The sequence below is a fragment of the Mchenga conophoros genome, linkage group LG16 (assembly GCF_057382185.1).
Source record: "Mchenga conophoros isolate Kocher_MC1m ecotype Shallow Benthic linkage group LG16, M_conophoros_male_GT1.1, whole genome shotgun sequence".
NCBI lineage: Eukaryota > Metazoa > Chordata > Actinopteri > Cichliformes > Cichlidae > Mchenga > Mchenga conophoros.
The window spans coordinates 7837301-7856512 of record NC_140541.1 but is presented as its reverse complement, the minus strand read 5'-3'; the positions used below and the strand labels follow the sequence as shown (position 1 = coordinate 7856512).

The 19212-nt window shown below is 40.6% G+C and overlaps 1 protein-coding gene across 2 annotated transcripts in view; it reads left to right on the top strand.

Annotated features, from left to right (window-relative positions):
- Positions 1–4718: 4718 nt before the first annotated feature.
- adcy5 (adenylate cyclase 5) overlaps positions 4719–19212 on the top strand; it is a 92089-nt gene continuing 77595 nt past the window's right edge. For both annotated transcript variants that reach the window (XM_085248677.1, XM_085248676.1), the window contains exon 1: positions 4719–6808. In XM_085248677.1, coding sequence (XP_085104803.1) covers positions 5873–6808 — 936 coding nt within the window. In that variant the 5' untranslated portion in view covers positions 4719–5872. The remainder of the gene's footprint in view (positions 6809–19212) is intronic.

Genomic DNA, 19212 nt, shown 5'->3' with positions numbered 1-19212 from the left:
TTGCCCATAATAACACACTTTAACCTACTAAGACCCGAACTTTTTCATGGCATGAAATTTTAATATCTCTTTGCTATTTGGGCTGATTGAGACCTGATGAATGGAAAAACAAAGAATGATCTTTTTACCTGATGTAGTTTCTGAGAAAAATTATATCCACCTGAGGACATTTGTTTAAAATTTCGATAGAACATTATAAAGTCACAATTAAGTAATGATGTGCAAAACTCTTTATTTGGTGTCTGAACACAGCAGCGTTTTTCCTGAGTACAAAAACAAAATGAGAAACAACAATTGTGCAGCTTTGAAGTGCTGCTAACAGTTGCAGGAAGACGTACGCCTGCAACAAAGTCAAAAAACGTAAAAGATTTCAGAACATTGCATGAAACACGAAACATGTCAGGTGGCAGTGTAATGTCCTCGTGAGTGGATATCAGGCCCTTGTATAGCAAAATTAAGTATGTCCACATATGCGATGTCCACATATGTGGATGCCAGGTCCTAGGAGGTTAAGACTGTCTAATGTTATTCTATCTAATGCAAGCTTCACAAAGACTGGCTGGGATTTAAAACCTCATATCTGAAATACTCTAGTAAGTGAGTGTGAACTTAATTTATTGGATAAACCGATAGTATCTCTGACTGTATATGTAGGGCTGTGTGTTTGTGTGTGTGCGTGTGTTCGTACAGGTGAGACTGTAAAGGCTGCTCTCTACACCAGGATGAGTCACACAACACTGCAGTCCTCCTCATTTTCTCCTTTGCGAGGAAAAGAGAGACAGAGAAACCAGCGCAGACTGAATTCTCCTCCTGTGGGTGAGGGCCTCTTCACCGTGGTGTCACTTCTTCACGACACAGTATCTTTGTGTTTCGCCCTCTTACGTCGTTCTGCGTCTTTACTCAATTCACCCGACACATCCCCTGTGAGTCTGAAATAACTGACGTTATTTTAGACAACAGCGAATGGTTTATGTGGGCGTTATGATGTTCAGCAAAGCATCAGCACAGCACATAATAACCGATTCAGTGGATCAGTGCTGCTGCTCACCGAGGCTGGTTTTCTGCTGCCTCAAACGCTGCCTCTAATTGAAACAGGGTTGAGTTTTGATTATTCCTCTTTGTGCTGCTGAACAAGCCGTGGCAGTAATTCAGTGCACCGGGATCAGGTTAGAGTCATCCCTCTGCTAGCTGCATGTCCTGGGTGACTCATTTCTCTCTCGTTTCTTTCTCATCACACTTACTTTTGTCCGTCTCTATTGGAAATTCACACACTTCACACTTCACTGATTTTTCCCCTTAAACATGATAGTGCCTTCTCACTGTCTATTTGGTGGCTGAGAATGGAGTCATAAAGTATCAAAAGATCCCAATTGAATTTGCACAGTTGTCATGGTGAAACTGAAACTACCTGAATTCTTGAAAGGCTGTTTTGGCTTACAAGTTGAGTTGTGCTTTTCAGTTCAGATTTAATTGGCTATGATATAACATCTGAAGAGCTGCCAGTGAGGGTGAGAGGTGAGAGTTAAAAAAAGAAAGAAAGAAAAGAAAGAGAAAAGCAAGTAAAAGTTCTGCATGTAAAATATCTCAGTAACTACTCTGGATTTAAATGAAAGACAAAAACACACCCGTCCATTAATTTTCTTAATCATTAATCCAGTTGAGGGTCACAGGGTTATTGGAGCCTTGAAACAATAGTTTTTCATTTAAAAAAAAATTGTTTCTTAGTATGAGTGTGGCTACGTCTTCGCCCACACTGTGTAAAATGTTCAATTTCACGCTCAGGCGATGGCAGTAGTGTTCTGTGTCACATCAGCCACAAACACAAATGTGTGTGTGTGTGGTTGTAATCACTGTGAAACGAATGTGGATATTCTAACTGTATATTATTAGCCACGATTTAACTGCAACTTCTCGGTTATTTGTTTGCTCTTCAGAGGATTAAGAGCATTGCTAATTTCATTTCAAATTAAGACATTTGGCTTTAACTGGAACAATCGATAATGTTGGATGACTCAGCCAGGGTAACTTGGAGTTGAAAGCTCTGTAATATCAGATAAAATAACAGGGAACATTGACACGCACAGGCTGTGGAAATTTGTAAATCAAAATGATTCAAATGCACTGGCCACAGTTTGCACAAACTTGGCTTGATTTGTATTCGTATAAAGAAGCAGCCACTAGCAAACAGTTCTGTGCTTGAAGGCCCTGCTGTGAGAAGGGTTAGCAGAGTTTCCAGTTTTTAACTGATTGGGATGCTTTTCAGCAACATCTTAGCCAACCCGGACAACAGCGAAAAATATGTTTGCATTTTTTTCTGAAGTAAAAGCAAAACTACCTGACACAAGCCCCTTTGCATGAAGAAGGGCATCTGGCAATTTTTACCCCAAAATGTAAGCAATATAAAGCATTAGTTATGCACATTATATTCCATCTTTTAAGCCAGAGATTTAATTTTAATTCAGTGTTTTAGTGACCTTATACTTGTTAAGAGAAGTTCTTATTGTTCCTAAGTTGATCATGTATTTCATAGGTAAAAATACACTATGTAAAATATGAAAGCCATTCCTCACACACTTTGTATAGATTGGACTCTGTTTCATACCATTTCAATTAAAAGTCTGTCTAAATGCCTATAGAGGAGAGACGTCTAAAACTGATGGCAATAGAATTCCTATGTAGATGCAGATGGACTGCAGGGAGAGTTGGGAGAAAATAAGAGAGACTCTGGCTGCAGGTATGGAGCAGGGGGAGAGAATAGGAATGAAAACCCTAATGGGAATGGGAGCATACATGAGAGGGAGGCAAGGTAGTTGGACTAGCGGTGGTTAATCTGGTTGACTTTAAATGTCAAGGTGGGTGCTGAGGACAAATGAAGAAAAGAGTCCAAGCTGGATGGGGAGGAGACTGAGGAGTCAGGAGTGAAGAATAGGAGTGATTTGTACCAGTGGGAGTGAGAGGGAGTTAGTTATCCAGCTAGACGAGTTGGGGAGGGTGCCACTGATGAAAAGGCAGGTAGAGCTGGAAGCAGCTGGGACAAAGATGCTGAGATTTGGGCTGGGAGCAATGCGGATGGGCAGGATTAGTAGGTTAAACAAGGATATTGAAGATGGTGAAGCAAAAAGGAAAAGAGAAAGGCCAAAGAGGAGATTTGTGTATGGGCTGAGAGAGGATGTGAAGAGGAGGGGTAGAGATAAATGATCAGAAGCGAGATATCCAGGGCTAATAATGAGCACCTGTTATGGGGTAAATAGCAATCACATGAAATACAGTTTGGGTGTCCGCATACATTTTGGGCATGAAATGCAGGTGTGGTAGGATGGTTTTCTCTGAAATGTGGTGAAGCTGAATGACACAGCACGTGCAGTACACGTTCATGAATGCAATTCTGAGAAGGTGAGAAAAAAAAGGAGATCAGCAATAGTCCCTAAATAAACCCACAAATACAGGCTCTTTGCAGGAACTGAATATGGTTGCTTTTCTCTCTGTGCTGTGCTAGGTATGTGCAAGAGAGCAACAAGGAAGCAGAACAAGGAGTCATAAGACAAGTTGAGAAAATCAGTTGCACAACTCGGATTGAGATTATTTTGTATTAGATTTATATCTGAGTCTCTTTTCATTTGATGAGGACAGCGCTGAATAGAATCCACTGTTCTCTCCGTTAACAGCGAAAGAATTCCAGAAAGGGCAAAGGGAATTCAGCTGGAGGTGAGCCGGTCACAGCAAACACATGAGGCTCCCTGTCACATGCTCCCAGTACATTCATTAACACACAGTGTTCTTTTCCCCATGTGTAAATGGCAGCAGAGACATTTGCAGGCTTTAAAGTGGAAGAGCTGAAAGACAACAGGGCATACCTGTGCGGTAAAATGAAGGGCAGACAGTAATGTCAGGATGATATAAAGAAAATCCCATTACAAGTGGATCAAATCCACTGTGAGCCGGTAAATGACTAAATCTGTTAACTAAACAATATTTAGGCTGTAGAACAAAAACGCTTCACAATAAAAGCCATGACTTAAAACAAAATCAGACTGGACCAAAATATAAATAAAGAAAAATACATTATTTATGTAATGAGCATGTACTTCGGTCTAGAAAAGGACAATTTTACTTTTTTGAGCAAGAACAATGTGAGGATATGAGTGAAGTTGTTTTAAAGAGAATTCTGGCAACATCGGCGGTCATGTTGAAACGCCTCTGGGAACTTTTACAGTTAAGTTGAAGTATAAGTTACATTTGAATGTAATTGTCACCGAGAAACAAAAACCACATGTATTGAATCACCAGTCAAATCTCATTAAACATAAAGGGCTTATGAAGATTGGTTGCCGGCCCCCTAAACAAGGTTTTAAAACCTCTTTCTGTTAAACCCCTTTAGTGCTCTCTGTCCTGACTAATGTCTCTCAACCTGCTATAGATCGCGGGCAGCTGGAGATGAACAAATCTCTGTGTTACTGGAGTAGGGGGACGCAGTTTGGAACTGGCAACCTGCTGGGGGGTCACTGAGATAAAATTCAACCCATGCTGTAAGGTACGTGTGGGGTGTGCCATGCGGGCTATCCAGCTGTGAGCGCAGTCCCGCCCATTCATCGAAAGCGCCCGGGGGTCGCGCAGAATCTGATTTGGATTGACCGAGCTGTCATCCAATGAAAGCGCGTCAAAGCGTGACTCACCCCTTTTCTTTTCCAATGGAAGCGGGCCGGAGAGGCGGATCAAAGGAAGCAAACTTGGTTGAATGACCATTAAAGCAGCAATCAGCGGTAAATATGTTATGATGCCACGCTCCAAACGCACACCGAGCGTATTGTCCGAGGTGCCGGGAGCGCACTTTTGCACCGGTTAGTCACTTTGCGAAATGGCCGTGCGCAGGAGGAGTGTCGCTGCAAACCAAGTCGGGGGTGGGGGGGTCGCTCTTCAGGGATTTGAACAGTGATGGGCAGCTGTTGGACATTGATTTGGCGCAGCGGCTGACGGTGAATTGAACAGTGCGGTAACGCGGGTTTGTTTTTGGGGGTTTTTAACCATGGACGGAGAAGCTGTCTTTTGTGGCTGTCAGATGAGGAGAAGGAGGAGGAGCGGCTGACTTCTCCTCTCTGCTCAGTGCAAGTGTGAGAGAATCGTGATGCTGATTTTTGGCCAAACGTGAGGCTCCCCCGCCGCTGCCGAGCAGGCTTCAATGTTCGCTCAGTACAGGTGCATCAGGATTTGAGTGGACGTGATCAGAGCCGTCACCATGGCATTCACCTTCATATGGCATCCCACCTCCGTCTTTTCCGCCTGCAAACCGCTGACAAGGATACAGGAAACGTATCTGCACATATAACGGATTGGAATTGGCCAATTGATGCTGCTGCTTGCACTATGATCTCTGGGGAACTATCCGAGTTGTGTAATGGTTTTATTCCATTTGCAGCGCGTGCCCTGCAACCTCCGTGGATGATGGCTAATTGGGCCCAATGATGTAGAGCCAAATCCACCTGGATCTAATGTTCCCTCCTCTCGTGGCTCCCCTGTGACTTTTTGCGCATGTTCAATTGTTTTTTTTTAATTCCCAGAGCTTTTCGCTATTCTCGGCTATTGCTTTTGGTGATTTCATTTTATTTGTAAAGGCTTTTAAGGACGACTGTTTGCTTCTGAAAGTGGCGATTAAACTGACTGCTAACTTTACATTTTACAGTCAAAGCCCCCGGGCTGTCTGAAGCGTGATCAGCTATGGAAAGTTCAGCTAATAAAAGACATTTAATGCGACTCATCCTTGGGACTAAATAGTTCCCTTCCCTCTTTTAAGTGGAACAAACTTCTTTTTCCCTCCCCTGTCTCCTATAGGCTATTTGTTTAGATAACATTCTGTCACTGCATCCACTTTTCCACTATGTCCAGATCAAACAGTGTCAGCCCACCCGGAGTCGGTGCTCCCGGGTTGAGGGGAGGGACCGAGCACAGATCAGCTTGGGGAGAGTCTCAGTCTGTGGCCAACGGGTGCCCATACTCAGCAAGATCTCCGCGCAGGAAGCTCACCCGGACCAACAGCCGGTGGACGGAGGAGGATGATCTGGACCACCGGCCGCCCGGGCGAGCCTCCACGACCGTCAGCAGGGTCAGCTTCAGGTCCAGGTCGGCTTGGCAGGACCATGGAGAGGAGAGCCGAGACAACAACCGCGCGTCCTCTAAACGTCCAGACGGCGAGGTGAGACCCAAGTCCGTGGAGCTGGGTCTGGAAGAGCGGAGAGCCAAGCCGAGGACCGACGAGGAAGAGGTCATGCCCGAAGTAAACTTTTCCTTCGTGGCGTGCTGCACCAGCGTCATGCACATTTTCAAATCCAAAAAATTCCAGTCGGAGAAGTTGGAGCGGCTCTACCAGCGCTACTTTTTCCGTCTCAACCAGAGCAGCTTGACTATGCTCATGGGCGTACTTGTGCTGGTGTACACGGTCATGTTGGGCTTTCACTGCTCCGGTGGGAGATCGGGACCGAGCGTAACGTACGTGGTGGTATTTTCTGTGGCCATCTTCCTCACGCTCGTGCTCATGGTAATCTGCAACAGGAACGGATTTCACCAGGACCACATGTGGGTCGTGTGCTATGTGGTCATCCTGATGGTGTTGGTGATCCAGGTGATTGGAGTACTGCTCGTACAGCCCAGAAGTGCCTCGGAGGGGATCTGGTGGACCGTGTTCTTCATCCATGTCATCTACACTCTGCTTCCCGTCAGGATGCGAGCTGCGGTCATCACTGGAGTTATTCTTTCCGCCATCCACGTGGCCATTTCTTGGATGTTAAACGAAACGGACAGCTTTCTGTGGAAACAGGTACGTCGAAGAATGCGCTCTGTTTTTAAACGTCTGCGCAGAGATGTGAAGCCACGCGTTGCGCGCAATAACGCACATTACACACATTTGTTCAAAGCATCCCGGTGCTGAACGTTTCTCTCACGATCAAGTGAACAAAAGTGATAGAGAAGTAATAGAAATTGTAGGATAATAAATGTCACACACACACAGTGACAAGCACAGTCTCTCTGATGGGGAAAAAATGGGGGACCCTTTTCAAAGCCACTTAAATCACTTCTGTGTGAGCTCTCAAGGACAGATTGTCCAAAGTGTGTGATTCTTCATGTCAGATCTACCAAGACAATCAAAGATCAGAGAGGGTCTTTGAGTGTGGCCATTAAAAGGGTGTAAACACTTCTGCCTTCAGCTGTGATCTGATCTAGATTATCTGAAGCATCTGAGACCGCAAGTTTATTATGTTAACCAAAGTGCCTGTGTGGGGGGCTTTGTGGTTAAGTCAGAGTCAGGAAACTCCTAGATGCGAAAAAACAAACAAACAAAAAAGTGAAACGTGTTTACTTGAAATATTTTTCCTTTCTCTTTTTTGTGGTTTCTGGTTGTCTTTCCAACACCGAATGACTTAATTGACAAGTTGAGCTGGTGATTGGTTAGACAAACACTTCAGTCTGAGCGAAGCCACTGGTTGGCACGGAAACAGCAGCTGGCTTGTTGCTTTTCAGTGGTGCCAGCAACTGTGGGCTCAGCACAAGTATAGCTATACAGCCAGCTTTTTCCTTTTGCAGTTAGAATTCTCTGTTTTCACTTGCCTCATAAAATCTCATTTGTTCAGCAAAACTAACAGTGCGCAAAGAGCCTGGTTTAATGCCAAATACTATCAGAAAAAGTCTGACACCTGGACATATTTCACAGTTATGAATTAAAAGAAGTGAAATCGTGATCCTTTGTTACGATATCCAAATTTATTGCATTTCATTGTTCTGTTTCATTATGACACATGCCTGAATATTCCGTATTTTAGTCTTGCCATTTTAGCTCTTACTAAACTTGATCACAGTGGGTTTGCGAGGATGGAGTTAACCCCTGTTTATTGACTTATAGCATTCATATAACAGTCTGGTAAACATCCTGTGCAGAGGATGTTTATCAAACATTTGAACATGATATAATTAGTAAAACACTGAAAACACTTTTCTAACCGCAGAGCTATTGCATATTTAGGACTAATGAAGCTATAAAGAATTAATGTGCAGCTTAAACACCTGAAATCAAAGCTGTTTAACAGAAGGGAAGGAAAAAAGTGTTTGGGCTTAGCTTTGGAAAAACTGATTTCAGATTGTTTGTTTTACATCATCTGGGCTCTTAATAAGCTTACAGCTGATAGTTTCAGGGGATCTTGTTTTATTGTTCTGCTGAGCTTCCATGTTTCCCATAACATCCAAATTCCGCTGCTGGTATTATTATCCCACTTGGACAAACGTGGGATGGATGGATGATATTATTATTATTATTAATATATATATATATATATATTTTTTTTTTACAACGTCAGTATTGCGTTCAACACATTTGTCCACATTTGGCTGGTGGACTTTATCTGTAATAAATGCACTCGTGCAAATGAGTTTAATTTTCCACCATTATTTAAAGGCACACTTAATTGTGTTGACTACTAAGCTCTATTAACTCCTAACTGCTCTCTGTTACGTGTTTGCATGGTGCCTTTTGTTGTTAACCCATTTACTGTTTTTTTTTCTTTACAAGGCTGTGTGCTGCTTAAACATCGTAGCTCATGTACAGTCAGCGCTCCTATAAAGATGTCAGAGTTTATATGGAGAAAGATGCCTATTTATAGCTGAAGAACCTCCACAGGGATTCATCCTTAAATCGTGAACTACAGTAAATTTGTGGATTACTTTTTTTAGAGGCCACTTTAATAGTTGGGGCATGTTCCATAATGAGGAAATCTTTATGTTATAGTGTGCACTTCCATTTTAAACTATACTGTAACTCAAAGGATGACATTGATTGCATAAAGATGGATTGCTTAAATTGTATCATAAAAGGAGAATGCAGTTTTTAAAAAAGTTAAATATGTGCTCACATGAAATTTGATGCCAGCAATATATTTCAAATAAGCTGTGATGGGACTGCAATAGACTGCAAAGTTTAATAGTAAGATAAGCATGCAGTTTGTTTATTTATTTTGGAGCCACATATGTACTGCCACCCAGATTTGAGCTTCCTTATTTCAGAAGGATGACAATAAACTACAATGTGCAGCAGCATAGCTCCATGAACTGAAAGTATTGGGTAGATATGAAACAAAATATACAACATTTTCAACGTATGCTGCGCAGGTGAAATCCTATCCATTTAAACAATGCATCCTTCAAACACCTTTTTTTGTTTTGTAGTTTTTATTGGATTTAAACCCAACATCACAACAGAACAGTGAGCAGCTGCTTATGAGTCTGGAATAAAGAGAGGCATTTGCTCCATCAGTGAAAAGTACTGGATAGAATAGCAGATACGTCTTCAGTTATCGCTTTGACAAGATTTTCAGAAAATTTGACCTCTGATGCGTGATGTCGAAGTAATGAGATTCAAACTCGTCCAACATTTTTAGTGCATACACCTATGATAAGAAAGCCCTATGTCACTTTGTTCTTGAGTTATTCCAATCACAAACTTGGGTGTCCATGCTGCCCGCCTGCCTGCCCGGCAGGGTGACAACAATACCGCATCAACCTTTTACGGCTATGGGGGGGGGGAAGTGCATGTTTTTGAATGTATAACACAAGAAAGTCCAATGGGAGATGTTCTGTTGTTATTTTAATCCATGCTTATTAGGGGCTTTTGACATCCATCCTTCATATGCAGATTACAGATCTAGGAGAAGAGACAAGGGGTCTATCTCCAGCTCACGTCTTCTTTTGTCCTCCACTTGTCCAGTTTCTTCAAAATCCTTAAGAACACACTACACACCATGGGAGTTGCAACATTTTAAGCTAATTTTGCTTTGCTTTTTTATCTTGTTGGTGCAAAAATACTATTTTATGCATATCAAACTATGTTATCTTTGGCATTTTCCATAAAATTGATTCTTTGCTAAGGTGGCTGTTATGTGCAGACACAAGACTGGTTCATCCCTTGAGTTTAATGCCTTTTTTATGCTTGAATGATTCATAGGTTAGTGTTAAGTGGATCAACAAATAGTCTTTCCTTTGGAAATGGTCAGGTGCAAGGACTGGACTGAAAATGAGTGAATAAGTAGCCAATGTCAAAAAGAAGACCACTTTAAAAAATGACAAGAAAGTCTGGCTGCTTGGAGGAAAAACATAAAGACACGAGGGGTGGCTCAAGAATTTTGCACTATATATTCCTTTTTAATACTTGATGGATTGCCTTTAAACTGTTTCCAATTAATTATTTTGTTTAAATAGTTTCCTAATCAATGCATTCACTATTAATAGAGCATTATATGTTGTGTCTCCTTGTAGCATTGCAGTGTCGACAGCGCCGCTTTCTTCACTGAGTTTGCAATGTTCAGTGGAAGCTTTTGATAAGTCTTGAAGCAGGTTCTTATTCAAGTGGTTAACAAACAAGATGCACACATCAGAGACAGCGGTGTGTCAGAAAGAAACCTGAAGCATCAAGACTCGGGAGAGATTGAGATTGCCACACCTGTTAGATTAGCCAGGGATCCTCTCCATCAGCCATGACTAAGCCCAAATGCAATGCAGCCACGCCATTTGTGGGTCCAGGTGCAAATCCTGTTGACCAGTGTTCTGAAATCTTGTGTAAAGCCTGAAATCAGAACACTGGTGGCTGATGTTGTCACGTCCACTGTTTTCAAATGACATTTTCAGCAATCTGGTGTCGATATACCCGTAAATTGTTCAGGAAAAAAAAGAAGACAAATCCTGATAGAGGGTAGATTATGATACTTTTAGGAGGGTGATCCAGAAAAAAACGGAAAAGGAAATGTCCTTGACTGTATGTGGGCCATCAGTGGTTTATCCTAATTTGGAAGGAGAACATTTAGTTTGAGTACCATGATCTCACATGAGCAGCCCTGTAAACTCCCCACCACGGCTATCACAAACACCAGAAAGGATGAACTCTTTTATGCCCTTTATTTCTTTTTGGAATCTAATTTTTGCTTATATGCAAAACTCAGACTGATTTATTAGTTTTTTTTGTGTCTGTGGCATGTGACCCCGCAAGTTTGTGTTTTCTCAAAAAGCAACATTGTCATTTGATGTGCTGATGTGAGTGTGTGGGAACGAGCTGCTGTATTTGCTGTTCTTTCCTTGCCACGCTGTTGTTTTTAGTAAATCTGTTCTCTCCTGTTTATACAGGAGCCAGCTCTCTGCTGAGTGGAACGAGTGCTGTGAGATCCTCAGATAATCGGGTTTCTGAGTCTTCTGGATTTTTTTGCAGGCAGTTTTTAAAAAACAAAACAACAACAAAAAAACAGCGAGTCAATCTTGTAATCTTTTCTAATGCTCGATTTCATGTGTGGACATTGTGGTGCCAGAAAACCCACAAGTCTGCGCGGCCAGGGTGATGTTGATTTTTATCATCCATTCATTGTGAAGTGTGTATGTGTGGTATGGCTTGTTTGGTCGAGCGAACACAATGCTGTTCAAACTCTGGTGGTGCTAGATAGTGGAGCTGGGTGGAATTGAAATGCATTTGGCCAAATTAGATTATATGTGTGGATGTAGAAAAGCAGGGGGCGTGTAAATAGAGGTGCACAATATTTGCTTTATGACAATAAATACCAGAACAGAAATTAGCTGCCTGTCCAGTGAGGTATTCATCCCTTGGATAAGTTTCATCACTACTAGGTGGCAGCTGGTAATGTTATGTGTGTGTTCTGGTGAGAGCGGCCCTCCAGCAGTGGATCTCCAAAGCAGAGCAAGAACTTCTGTCGCCAGATGTATTCCAGGACATCATTGCCAGAGTCCATCCCAGTCTGCCATGGGAGACTGAATGACACTGAGCAGTGCTGCAACAGCAGTCTGAACAGCCTGCCCATAGGGAAACACTAGAAGGGGAAAGACAGAAACGAGCTGGTTAGCAGTGACTAAACTTTTAAGATGAAAGCGAGGGGATTGCTCAATAGTAGAATGATGGTGTTGTTATCTCAGACAGCTGACAAAATGAAAATAAATTGCAAAACTTTCTTGAGCAGCCGTGACTACACTGTAAAAAGAAACTAACATTTGCTTAAAATCTCTGCAACAAGACTCAAGATTCTTTGTCACGTGCATAGTTATACGAGTGCAACACAAGTTCGAAATCTGAGATTGTACATTGTGTAGTAGTGTGTTAAAGTGTCTTGTGCAGTAGTGAAGCCAGAAGGATCAGGCTCCTCTTGAGCCTCTATGGTGTGGAACCTTCTGCCTGATTGCAGAAGCTGGAACAGTTTATTGCTGGGATGTGATGGGTCCTTCAATATCTGAGCTGCTCTAGTCCAGCATCTCCTGGTGTAAATGTCCTGTAGGGAGGGGAGAGCAGCCCTTCAGCAGTGTTCTGCCGTACGGATCACTCTCTGAAGGGCTTTTTTTTATCCTTGACACAGCTGTTCCTGTACCAGGATGTGATGTTCTGTGTGAGGATGCTCTCCACAGCACCTGTATAGAAAGTCCTGAGGATCCCTGGAGAGACCCTGAACTTCCTCAGTTGTCGGAGATGATACAGGACATGCCAACAGTTTTTCACTCAAAAATATTAAATAGATTGGAAACCAGTCAAATCTCTTAAATAGACTTTATTAGTCGAATAACTACAACTAAAACTAATTAAGTTGTGAATAATTAGTAGTAGTACCACATAAAATTGAGTAAGTATAACTAAAAATTAGGAAATTAAGTGTTAGTGAAAACCACATAAAAATTGAGCAGATAATACTGAAATGCTTGGTAAAGGTAACTGACAGCCAGACTCATTTAATATAAAAATAGTTCCAGCATGTCCCGCCATCAGACGCTGTTAAATATGACTGGGAATCTCAACTTGCATGTAAGATAAAACTGTTGGCTGCTTAAACTGGCTAATTGTTGCCAATGAGCTTGTGAAAATGTGCCTGTGTTATGACCAACATATGACGTTCAAAGGAACTCAGTGCAAACTGAAGAAAAAGAACATACAGAAAACAAGAAAATATAATATATACACGGGAAAAATATATAAAAAAAAAACTTGCAGTAGTGTGACCGTGCCTAAAAATGTGTCATGAGTGTTCTGAGCCACATGTTCGGGGTGGCCGTAGCTCAGGTGGTAGAGCAGGTCAGCTACTAACCGGAAGGTTGGCGGTTGAATCCCAGGCTCCACCAGTCTGCATGGCAAATGTCCTTGGGGAAGATACTAACCCCATGTTGCTCACCGATGCATTCATCAGAGTGTGGATGTGTATGAATGTTAGACAATAAGCACTAAACAGTTTAGAAAAAGTGCTTGGGTGAATGGGTGTGATTGGGTGAATGAATTTGTTGTATAAAGCGCTTTGAGTGCTCAGATAGAGTAGAAAAGAACCAGAGTAGAGTAGAACCAGTCCATTTACCATGTTCAAAATGCAAAAAACAACAACAACAAAAAAAGGTTGGTCAGGCTAAGACTCGTTTTCTCTACCTTGTAACTTATGAGCTCCTTTGTTAATGTTGTGAGACAATTATCAAAATTCAGCATCCCCAGGAACATTTTATCTGTGAAATTTTAAGTGTTATGGTTGTTGTATATGTTGATGTCACGATGCTGAAAATAGAAAATAGTTTCTAATTTGCTGATGTTTTGTAAATTTTTGTTTTTTCTACTGCGGCCACGTGACATTACCAGGATGGCAAAAGCTTCGGACTGAACTGGATTATGCATATAGCTTGAAAAGTCAACAACGCTGCTTCATATCATTGAAGGTGACCTAACAGCGAACACCAGTAAAATAATAAGACATGGCAATAACATTTAACTATAGATGCATGTTTTGAAAAGGAAACATGCTGATCACAGATTCTTACTGTTTTGAAATTGCTTTTGAATACAGAAAAACAATCATTTTAGTGTGAATTTGACTAAAAGCTGTCTTGAAAGTAAAGCTCTTGTAGTGAAGTGCAAAAACTAAAAAGAAAAAAAAATCTTATCCCTCTCCCACTTGAAGGGAAAATGACCAAGTTGGACAGCAAACACAAAAATTATACGAGAGCTTAGATTATGAAACAAAATCAACAAAACAATAAAAAAGGCTCATGGTTTGTTTTTTTTTTATCCCCCAGTAAGTTACACAATAACCATCATGACACAAGGACGAGCTCAGACCCTCCCTCAGGCTAATGACCTGCATGACAAACAACTTTCAGGTTATTGTTCGTTTTTAGTACAATTACCTTTTGCTTTTTTAAAAGATGGTCCAAAGAAGACTAAATAACTAAACCTTTTGATGAATATGCCCGTCCATTTAAGAAGTCCCGTGATTAGGGGTGGGCGATATAAACGATATACGATAGAAACTGTATAAATTTGGCCAACGATAGAGATTTTGACTATATGCGATAGCGCATGTTGATGATGTCATCGAGCTGCGCCTGTTTTGGACGAAAGCAGTGGCTAAAACCATTATCATCTGCAAATTATGCCGACAGTCATAGCAAAGAGATGAAACACTTTTGAAATATGGGGAAAGCCAAAAACTGCGCTTCCTCCACTTCCGTAACATTGATTCATTAATGTTGAATTCTCTCGCAGCTGTTCTGTTCCCATGTTGTTGCAGTATATTGATAACTAACCTCGTATTGTGGATGAATAATATCAATAGTTCTCCTGACTGAAGTTTGGCCCGTGTATAGCATCCTGCTATGCGATTTCATTTGTCCCTGACCACCAGAATCCCTCACGTTAACTTTTATCGAGTGGAAAAAAAGTTGGCGTTCATCCTCCAGCTTCACTGTGCTAATGTTATGCTAACATAGCTGTGTCGCTAGCAATCACGTAGCACAACATTATATACCAGGTAGTCCAACTTCAGTAACCCTGCAAACACCACTGCTGTTTAGTTTTCTGTCTTCATTTATGTTGGAAGTGATAACAGAGCTGTACGTTTGAATTAGTTTCAAAAATCTCTCAGTCAGAACATGGTATGTCATGTTTAGGTGGAAACTAGCGAGCTAACTTCCTGTTAACTTCTAATTCCGTTAAATTTAATAAATTCTGTTTTCATGGATGCCTGGATGTTAAACTTAATTGTTACACCTGGTAAAGCAGCAACGCTGATGATTTTATTAAAGATGAAAATTTAGACCGTTTTTTATGGGGCGCCGTTTGTAAAGTGAAACATGCTGAAATCAACGGCAACATTTTTCCACATTTAGCTCAAAACCTTACAAAAACATTTTTTCGAGTAATTTTTTACAACATTTAGTAAAATATTTGTAACTTTTCATCAAATGTTAAATATTAAATCTAAATATTATATTTAAATCTAAATGTTAAATGTCAAATCTAAATGTTAAATCTAAATGTTAAATCTAAATGTTAAATGTTAAACCTAAATGTTTAGGCTAATATGCAAATGTATTGTACGGATCAACGGAAATACCAAAATAAAAGCTTCCCGAAAACCTCTGGTGCAAAATTGTGTCTGTTCTCTTCCTCGCTTCTCCCCGCCATGTGCTGCTTCACTTCTTGCCTACGAGCATGTCCAGCGATTTTGCTGGACATGTGCTGCAGCGATTGTGAAGTGGAGACTGCAGCTGCTAAGAGTGCACTACTGCTAAACCTTTGGATGGCCGACAAAACGGATCTTCCGATGTTTTCAGCTAAATCGCCGGACGTGCTTTCTCATGGTCGAGTTATGGCTGAATTCCAGTGGAATGACGGTCCCGCCATAATAGACGTTCCAGCCATGTGTTCCAGCCCTAAACCTAACCTTATCTAACTATAACCTTATTCCTAACCTTTACTAGCAGTTAAATGACGTAAAATAGTGTTTTCCAAAGCGATTTTTAGAAAATGAACGAACGTGCAGATTGAGTCCAAACGGTTCTCATGTGCTCTCCTTTTTCCGTTGCCGTAATTTAGGAACGTGTTGGGTACCCAAAAGCATAAAATGTTGACAATTTGTCACCTAGCGAAAATTATTACGCTTTGGGAGTGAGAACGTGTCTGACCACTACCGGCACACTTTTGCACCGGAGGTTTTCGGAAAGCTTTTATTTTGGTATTTCCGCTGATCCGTGCAATCCGGTTGTTCAGTGATGACGCGACGAATCCTACTTCCGGGTCTAAAGTAGTCTGCGTTTAATATGGCTTTTGTGTTGTTAACATGTTTAATGTTATGTATTTTCTTCTATTTGATCTCAAAAAGCTCCTAAAACAGTCAGCGACCACTGTTGACCTCCCTCGGCTTTTATTACCGCTAATCATTTATTTAAGCTCAGTTTTTAAAACCTTAGGATGTAGCTACAGCCCAGCCCATGCAGCAGTATATGAATGACTAACCTCGTATTGTGGATGGATTATCTCAGTTGTTCTCCTGGCTGAAGTTTGGTCCTTTTACAGCATCCTGCCATGCGATTACATTTGTTCCTGACCACCGAGAACACTCACGTTAACTTTTATCGAGTGGAAAAAAAGGTTAGCTTGTTTATATTATGCTAACATAGCTGTGTCGCTAGCGGTCACGTAGCACATCATTATATAGCAGGTAGCTCAACTTCAGTAACCCTACAAACGTCACTGCTGTTTAGTTTTCTGTCTTCATTTATGCTGGAAGTGATAGCAGAGCTGTACGTTTTAATTTGTTTCCAAAACCCTGCAGTCAGGACATGCTATATTGTATTTAGATAGAAGCTAGCGAGCTAACTCCCTGCTAACTTCTAACTCCGTTAAATGTCATAAATTCCGTTTTCATGGATGCCTGGATGTTGAACTCAATTGTTACACCTGGTAGAGGAGAAGGCTGATCATTTTATTAAAGATGAAATACTTTAGACAGTTTTTCAACTCTCAGTAATGCCATAGTGATCGTTTGATATATGGACCTGCAGCAGAGTTTAGACCCAGACACGGCTAGTGACGTCAGACTGAACAACCGGATAAATTTGCATGTTAGCCTAAACATTTAGATTGAACATTTAACATTTAGCATTTAGATTTAACATTTAGATTTAGATTTAAATATAATATTTAGATTTAACATTTAGATTTAAATATAATATTTAGATTTAACATTTAGATTTAAATATAATATTTAGATTTAACATTTAGATTTAACATTTAGATTTAGATTTAACATTTAGATTTAAATATAACATTTAGATTTAACATTTAAAATTCTGTTTTAAATATGAAAAGTTACAAATATTTTACTAAATGTTGTAAAAAATGACTTGTTTTGAGCTAAATTTGGAAAAATGTTGCCGTTAATTTCAGCATGTTTCACTTTACAAACGGCGCCCCATCCGTTTTTAACTCTTAGTGTTCGTTTGACTTTGGGACCTGAAATGGACGGAGTTTTGGACCCAGATTACTCCGCGAAGCTCCTCACTACGGCAGCCGTAATGCTCTGACAATCCATCAAGCAGTGCGGCTTACCAAAGTTGTACTAAAACATTTTTTAACAGATTTCTGCACGCCAAAATCGGTTCGAGGTCAGTAAGCACAACCAGAATTCATACATAAGGCACAATCTCGATTTTTGAGAAAATTAAAGGATTTTAAGTGTGCCTTATAGTGTGGAAAACACGTTATACAGAAGAAAAGAATATATCGTGATATATATCGTTACTGCACATGCTTCAAATTATATCGCGATATGAATTTTAGGCCATATCACCCAGCTCTAGTCCCATGCTTTAGGAGTAGTTTGGTGAAATATTGCCATCTACAATGCAAAGAGGTGATTTTCAGTTTCTGATCCTTTACTGAAAGGGATCCAGGATCCAACTCTAGGAATCATTTTTGATATACCTTAAAAGTATATGTGAGATTCTTGGGGTATTTTAGATCTGGAGCACAGGAGCACGTCCCTGAAAGCAACAGGCTCTGCTGAGATCCCTGAGATTACTGAGCACAGTCCTGCCCTAAATAACCATCCCTACATCAGTAGGTTTGACTGTCCCGTCTCGGTTTTGCAACAGGTAAGTCTTCATCACCTCCTCAGCCAAAGCTTCTTGAACACAGACATCAACAGCATCCTCCTGTAGACATAACAAAGAACCTGAGTAAGCTTACTTTTATCCCACATATTTCAAGATATGGACACACAAAAAAAGTGTTTTTCACATGAAATGTGAAGCTACTTGGTAACAAGCTCTCCATTCTCTTATCTACGTCGTAGCTTTAGTTTTTCAGATTTTAAATTAAAATTGAAAATAGTCATTATTTAGAGCTGATATTTGTATCCAGAATCTAAAAAATCAGCAGAAAACCAACATTAAATCTTTGCTTGACATCATTATGTTGTTCTTGCATGAAGCACTATAATATCTTGGGGTTTTTTTTGTTTTTTTGTTTGTTTTTTTGCCTGTCCCGTTTGGATCTTTAGCCATCAGAATTGTTGTCTGAAGGCCAAGAAAGAGAGCAGCACAGCTCCTCCCAAAAACCCTCAGTGTCTATATGCATTTAATATCTACTATAATATCTTGTTAACTTGATTTCAGAATTAACACATCAATCCTCATGAAGTACTTTGAGTATTTACCTTTATCTCCTCCGCTTGGTGTAAGGACTGGACTTTCTTCTCTTAGCATCAGGCTACTCTCAGTATAAGTGTATTTTCTAAATGGCTTTAATTGGTATAAAAACAGTGCTAGGTGTTAGTGATGTGGGCCTTTTATATTAGATGACAATAAAAACCTTGACATGCTGCCCATACTCATCATCCAAATGGTATAAAGCCACAGACTTGGCCCAAGCAGCGTCAGCCCAACTTACCTGTGACAGCTTATGTTTATGGCTTTCGCCCATACAAAAGAACATGTAACAACCTTTTCATTATTTTTTTAAATTTTTTTCACTGATAGGTAAAAGTCCAGTTTCCTCCAACATACACGTTGTGCCGCGACGCCAAAAGACAGCTGAAACGTATAGATGCCAATCTCTTAAATGTTTTGACTCTGTTTCAAACAGTTTTATTTCTCTGAAATAAATGTAAATAAAATACCTTACACACAAAAGCATCTCTTACATTTTTAGACATCTATTTCAGTATATCAGACTCAACTAATCACTTAAGTGATATTCAGAGTTTTAATCAAGGTCATCTAACTTTTAATTATAGTGATATTTACTAAACCTCTGAATTACTTTTTAGAGTGTACATGCCTGCCCGAGGATAGCCTATGTGTGGGAGCGACAGCATGCATGTTCGGTTAAGTCATTGTTTCTGAAACTGCAGGGCTGGCCCGACTTGTGGGATGTGG